This window comes from Micromesistius poutassou, assembly GCF_964030765.1.
Source record: "Micromesistius poutassou genome assembly, contig: SCAFFOLD_1048, whole genome shotgun sequence".
In the NCBI taxonomy this organism is placed as follows: Eukaryota; Metazoa; Chordata; class Actinopteri; order Gadiformes; family Gadidae; genus Micromesistius; species Micromesistius poutassou.
Window position 1 is genome coordinate 1 of NW_028180026.1, and position 7,500 is coordinate 7,500.

At 48.0% G+C, this 7,500-nt stretch overlaps 1 protein-coding gene across 1 annotated transcript in view; it reads right to left on the minus strand.

Moving 5' to 3' along the window:
• Positions 1 to 2,694: 2,694 nt before the first annotated feature.
• The window catches only part of LOC311371202 (phosphatidylinositol 3,4,5-trisphosphate-dependent Rac exchanger 2 protein-like), a gene marked incomplete at both ends in the record, with an annotated part of 13,669 nt that continues 8,863 nt past the window's right edge, over positions 2,695 to 7,500 (minus strand). The window contains 4 exons of the mRNA XM_084489399.1: positions 2,695 to 2,780; positions 3,113 to 3,261; positions 5,281 to 5,373; positions 6,044 to 6,186. Coding sequence (XP_084345525.1) covers positions 2,695 to 2,780; positions 3,113 to 3,261; positions 5,281 to 5,373; positions 6,044 to 6,186 — 471 coding nt within the window. The remainder of the gene's footprint in view (positions 2,781 to 3,112; positions 3,262 to 5,280; positions 5,374 to 6,043; positions 6,187 to 7,500) is intronic.

Genomic DNA, 7,500 nt, shown 5'->3' on the forward strand with positions numbered 1-7,500 from the left:
AGAGGGGAGATGGGGAGGGGGACGCAGAGAGGGGGACGGAGAGAGGGGGACGGGGAGGGGGACGGAGAGAGGGGGACGGGGAGGGAGACGGGGAGAGGGGGACGAAGAGGGGGGGACGGGGACGGGGACAGAACCAGGGTGGTGGTGGGGGTTGGGGCAGAAGGGGGGAAGTGTCAGAACGGTGGTGGATGAGGAAGTGCAACTTTTTAAGAGGGTTCCATATTTGATTCGAGAACACAGGTAAACACGGGACATGGAGAAAGGCATAAACACACACACACAGACACACACACACACACACACACAGCAAAGCAAATAAACAAAGGCACACTTCACATCAAATCACATCACGCACACTTGGCCACACAGGTACAGGTAGACACAGATACACACAAACTGCACACACAAACAGACATCATGTGTACACACAGCATGTGAAGGCACACACACATGGATGCACAGATACACACACACATACACCCACATAAACACAAACCCATGCACACACACACAGACATCACAAGCACACACAACATGGGAATACACGCGTCACATGGACACACAGATGGACACAGAGATACAGGTAGAGACACACACACACATACACACACACACACACACACACACACACACACACACACACTCTCATCTTCGGGCTTTTTCCTCTTTACAAACTCTGTTTCCTGTTTTTGGGGGAAACTCTGCGTAAGAGGAGAAGGCGAGAGGAGGAGAAGAATGTTGTTTATCTGGGATAGAAGGGAGAAATTCCAACTCTCTTTATTCATCCCCATGTCTCTATCTCGCCCCCGCAAAAGGAACGTTTGTGTTTCAGGCGGGAAGAGGAAAACCAAGTTTTTGCAGCAGGAAGTGCTCGGCAGAATGAATATCCCTGCTATTTACAGTATTCCCTATTTGACTCACTCAACACTATTCCAACAGATGTGCAATCCCTTCATCCGAGAAACTGCATTGGTAAATTAAAAACGCAAACTATTTCATTAAAAATCAAATTGCTGCTGTGATTGATGGGTGGCAGAAAACCAAAAACAGATTCCTCAGAAACATCCGGAAGGAAAAACAGACACGAGGGGGAAAACAAGCGCGGGCGGACGTAACACAGCGGTATTTATAGAACACTAAACGTCTGTGAGGCGTACGCAAAGAGGGAGGACCAAGACACCGCTTACAACTCCTCCGACATCCTCTGAAGATGTTTCTCACTTTGATCAAATCAGACTGAATATCTCCCCCCACCGGATTGAGTGCTGAACTCACACGGCGTACGGAACAACCAGCGCTTGGGATCCACGATCGCGGCAAACAACCAGGAAGAGACAGTGTTTCCATCGTTAGTCACTCAGCCATCAAGGTGTCAAGGCGCAAACACACAGTGGGAACCCAAGCCCTCTCGCAGACCAAATGTGCACACATTGCACATATACCTGGGACAGGAACACAGAGACGCGCATGAAAACACACGCACACACTCACACACACACACACACACATGCACACACACTCACATACACTCACACGCATGCACGCACACACACTCACACACAGACACACAGACACAAGCACAAACACACGCACACATGCAGTCACACACACACACACACACACACACACATGCAAACTCACGCACACACACACATTCTCACACATGCACACACGCACACACAGACACACACACACACACACACACTCACACACGCAGCAATCTTCGCTGCCCTAACCACTGACCTTTATTGTTTGAAGGAAATAAAAACAAGAGACAATTCCCCTGAGAACAGCCAGACGTGGCCCTGAATTGTTTTCCAATAGCCCCTATCTCCCTACAGCCGTGATAGCGGCGACGGCTCAAGAGCTAGGCTGCACAGGGAACCGGGGGCCGAGACGTATCTGATGGGCGTTTATCCACTTTCTCCACCGTGAAGAAAGACAGAGCCGCTCTGAGAAGAGCAGATAACTACCTGGAAGTAATTACCATTTGGAAAATGGGCGATAACCGCCTAATCCCAGGTTCTGGCAGGGCCACGGGCCGGTGGACAGAGGCAGTGTGGAGGCTGTGCTCACGGCTGCTGGCTGTGGCTCGGCGGGTCGTTGGCCAAGTCACGCAAACTCCCCGAGGCCGGGACCAGCAGCTGCCTGCCAGGAGGAGGCTGCATCCAGCCAAACCCCCCGATGCTCAGCGTAAAAAGTAAAAACCGGTTGTCACCCCTACTCTTGAAAATATAATTACTACGTTTCTGTGGACGTGAATGCCTAATTTTTCGGATAATTATGCCCCAGAGAGATAACAAGTTCTCCCTCCACTCGTGCGGCTGCCGTATGAGAATAGAATATAGCGTCTAGATATGTAGAGGGTGAGGGTTAGCTACTAGCATCTAGAGATGTGGAGGGTTAGGGTTAGCCACTGGGTAGAGATGTGTAGGGTTAGCTACTAGGTAGAGATGTGTAGGGTTAGCCACTGGGTAGAGATGTGTAGGGTTAGCCACTGGGTAGAGATGTGTAGGGTTAGCCACTGGGTAGAGATGTGGAGGGTTAGCTACTAGGTAGAGATGTGGAGGGTTAGCTACTAGGTAGAGATGTGTAGGGTTAGCTACTAGGTAAAGATATGGAGGGTTAGCTACTAGCGTCTAGAGATGTGGCGGGTAGGTGAGGTAGCTTGTGTGTCTGTCGATGCTCTCCTACCTCTGCCCACAGCATGGACCACAGAGGGACCAAATCCACGGATCTGGAAGCCAAGACCATCTGCAGAGTCTGGGATCTTCACCGTCCTGGACATGTCCAAGGGCACAAGGAGAGGATAAAAAGGTGTACACCAGAACACATTTTGGCCACCAATGGTCATAGAAGAACAAAAATGTGGGTTTGAGTTTGAGTTTGGCACTAGAGGGTATATATGTATTACATATTGATATATATGTCTGGGTTCCAAGCCCAATGTTTGCAGTCAATCTCAATTTCCTTAAGAAAAATGTGTGTACTTAAAGAATGCATTGCTTTGGAAAACTGCATCTGCTAATGGACTAAATGGTTAAAAATGTACACAAACTCCTTTATTTAAAGACATCAGCATACAGTTAGTACAGTAAGCACTGTGACTCACTCTCTTGGCTTGGTGCTGACCAGTACCCTTAGAGGCCCCTTGCTCTCGAAGCACTGCCTGAGGAGGCTCTCCACCTCTGAGAAGGGCCTCAGAAACACCAGGTCTCCGTTCATAGCAAACAGCTTCTTCCCCACCTCCAGACCCGCCATCTTGGACCACAGAGTAGAATAGGATAGGATCGGGAAAAAAAAAGAAGAAAAGGGAGAAGAGAAGAAAGTTTTATATAACCAAGTCTGAAAGGAAAAATCTAATGTCACTAAAAACCATGATGAAAATAGGACACTATAGATGTATTCAAAATGTGGTCAATCTTAGACTTTAGAATTAAGTCATTTATAGTTTTTAGAATTATAAACAACATTTTTCTAACTGTTTTACGCTAACATTTTCCATTTTCAGGTTTTCATTGACGGTGACAAACATTTATTTCAAACGTCCCAAGAGGAATTAGAAGGGGCTAAACAAGCAAGCACGGCGGCCATAAAACTCTGTGGGCTAAACATTTGTACAGGCTTGTTTACATAGAATGTCTAGTATTAGTAGTCTGGGCTGGGTCTGTGGCATACTGACTTAATTAAGTATTAACATTAAAGAGAACCTTGAAATGTATTACATTTCTACAGCGTCTCATTTTTACACACGTGGAGGTTTAGGGTTAGCTAATAGCGTCTGGAGATTAAGAGGGTTAGGGTTAGCTACTAGCGTCTAGAGATGTGGAGGGTTAGCTATGAGCATCTGGAGATCTACACATAGGGGTGTAACGGTTCAATGCACGTTTCATTTCGGTGCATACCGAATTATTATTATTTTTTTTTTATTATTATTATTATTTGAGGAAAATGTTTTTATCGATTATCACATACTCTGTGAGTGTCTTGTCTTGTCCTGTGAGCTTCATTACTGACGAGGCATCTCGTTTTTACCAGGACCATGAACGCACCTTAAGTCCTGGACTTTATTGTGTTTTTATCCTCCATTGTATTTGATGTATTTTCATGCGTGTAAGGCATTTGTTCGATTTAACAATTAAATTAAATAAAATCAAAATAAAATCAAAAAAAAAGAAAAGTAAAATGAATAAATATGTAAAATAAATAAATGTATGTTTGGTTTCTTTTAACCCTGCTGTACCGAAAAAAAACATATCGAACCGTAACTTAAAAACCGAGGTACGTACCGAATCATGACTTTTGTGTATCGTTACACCCCTATTAGCTACTAGCATCTAGAGATGTGGAGGGTTAGGGTTAGCTATTAGCATCTAGAGATATGCAGGGTTAAGGTTAGCTATTAGCATCTAGAGATATGCAGGGTTAATGTTAGCTACTAGCATCTAAAGATGTCAAGGGTAGGGGTTAGACACTAGCCTCTACAGTTACAGCCACTAAACAGCTGGAGCGTATTGTGGGCCTCCTCGGTCCATGTGGAATACGTTAACCAAGGCGCCCAGCGGAGTGCATTCGTATGCTACCCGAGTGGAACGCATACACGCGGGGTCGCCATCTCAGATTGATTGCGTTCGAACTTGAAAGGCGTCTCCCTCTTTTGCATTCTCATCGAGCGGATCCAATGTGTGGCGCTCACACAAAGGGAGACCTCAAAAATGCTGACTGTGCTTTGTTGTGTTCAACGTTTGTGTTTCCACGGGGACCGTTCTCTGATGTCGGAGCAAGCGTCCATTACGGCGAAGAGGCGAACCGAAAGTAGGTTTTCGTGAAAAAGGACAGTATTTTCTTCTGAACGAGAAGCTTAGGCTATAATTATAACAACAAAGGCTCACTGTACCTCATCTGTAATAATAAGTGAGCAACAATGGACCGTTAACCTCTACTGAGTAGACGTTCAGAGAGGCCGAGAGGCTCACAGCAAAACAACATTGAAGCTGATTAATGTGTGTGTGTGTGTGTGTGTGTGTGTGTGTGAGTGTGCATGTGTGTGTGTTTGTCAGTGTGTGTGTGCACCTGTGTCTGTGTGCATCTGTGTGTGTGGTTGCATGTGTCTATGTGTGTGAATGATTGTGTGTGTGTGTGTGCGTGCGTGCGTGCGTGCGTGCGTGTGTGCGTGCGTGTGTGTGTCCATGTGTGTGTGTGTGCGCACGTGTGTGTGTGTGTGTGCGCACGTGTGTGTGTGCGTGTGCGTGGGTGTGTGTGCGCGTGCGTGCGCCTCACCTCAGCAGGGGAGCCCTTCTCCACAGCCTTAATGATGGGCACGCGGTTCCTCTCCTCCAGGGTGAAGCCGTAGCCCCCGTCACTGGGCCCGATCTGGAGGAACAGCAGCGCTGCCATTAGCTCCCACACACACACACACACACACACACCCCATAATATACAGTAGAGGGTGCATCACACGCGGTACATCATACACCACGCAATACACACACACACATAGAGTGAATAAGTACCACGCAGCACACACACACACACACACACACACACACACACACACACACCACACACAATGCAAACACAAATAATATGCAACCCCCATACACACACACACACAAAATAGACAAAATAAACACACAATACAAACACAAATACAACCCACATACACTCGCACACACACACACACACACAAAATAGACAAAATACACACACAATACACTCAAACACAAAATACAAACAAAAAACCACGCAACACACACACACACACACACACAAACACACAAACACAAACCCCCACACACATGATTACTCATATGGATAGCCAAGACGAATGGCACCCATGGCGGCATTCGCTGCGTCCTCAAAGAAAAGAGCTTACGGCGGTTCTAAAAGTCTACTTTCAAGTTTCTGCCACGTCGGGCGTTTCCTTCTCCCATAGCTGCGGGTCGTCTCGGTGCACGATGTACCTTCTTCCTTTCTGCTTCCCCCTAAGCGGGAGGTGGGAGGGGAGGGGAGGGCAGGGGGAGAGAGGACAGGGGGGGCTCACCAGGAGGGCTTTGGCGATGACGTTCTCTGCGATCTTCAGGTCGTGCTTCATGGGCTTGTGCTTGGTGTTGGAGCCCTCCATCTCCTCGTCGGCGAAGAAGCGGAACAGCAGGGGCTCGTCCTTGAACTCGCTCTTCTCCAGCACTGAGGGGGGAGGTACAGGGGGGAGGTCAGAGGGGGGAGGTCAGGGGGCTACTGTCTCACCAACGCAGGGGGACGGCGTCCAGAGTACACTGTTTTGCAGACACAGATACGGTTCAAACTTCATTTACAGTCGCGGCGTACGCGCTGGGGTGTCCAGGGCATCGTCACGGCAACGCAGGGACTGTAAAGGCCACGACCGCAAATCACCAGCGGTGCTTTAGGATGACTTTGCACTCATGGCTGTAGTGAGGTCAGGTCACTGGGGTCATGGACGACATAGAGGAGCGGACCGGGATTAGACTGGAGGTCCACACTATCCCGGCCCCGATGAAGAACAGGCTGTGGTTTAGCAGAGTAAGCCATTTGTAAAATGAGTCGTTTATCATGCAAATCTCTCCCAGTTATTTACTATGGCGGTTTGGACTCCAGAAAAAAAGGGGGGGTTGAATTGAAAGTTCAGATTGCACGTCTCTCTAGAGGGCGAATAAAGTAAAATAAACACAATTATTAATATTACAAATTACCCTTAGGGGGTTCCTTTGAACATTCCCATACTTCATTCCCACTTAAGATCAGATACCACGGCCAATAGCTGCAATAGCCGCATTGTGTCAGGCCAAATAACTGCAATAACTGCCGAGCAACTGGCAGAGGCATGACCACATGACCCGGGAGGGCTCTGTAAGAGAGTGAGGGAGAGATTGAAGGCTGTTATGTTGACCACAGATTTACTAGCAATTTGTTGGGTGAGTCTGAGATGTGAATGGAGAATTTTCATCACGGTGGTACAGCAACTCGCGTGACTCACAGCGCGTGCGTGTGTGTGCGTGTTCGTGTGTGCGTGCGTGCCTGTTCGTATGTGTGTGTGTGTGTGTGTGTGCGTGCGTGCGTGCATGCGTGCGTGCGTGTGCGTGCATGTGTGCGAAGCGGACGTTTTGGAAACAAATTAAACCATAAGCTTCAGCCGGAAAATAAAACAGGTCATACCCTCGCAACAAACTGTAACCACGGTTACGTAGAACGTCTCTCTCTCGCGCTTAAAAGTCAACCGCGCTCGAGCCCTGCGTCTCGCTCAGATGCACGTATGAAGCCCCAATTAAGTATACAGCCCTGGAACAACATCGCACACCCAGGCGCCCGCAACGGGCATGTGCTCCACACACACGCGCACAAACACACAGAAACCACATAAACATGCACATAAAATTAAACGCTGTGTACTAAAACAGCATGTAACCCTCCAATGACTCCCTTTCTCCTACGCTCCGGGGCCCACTCGTAGCCCACGTCGTACAGATCCACTCAACATCCACT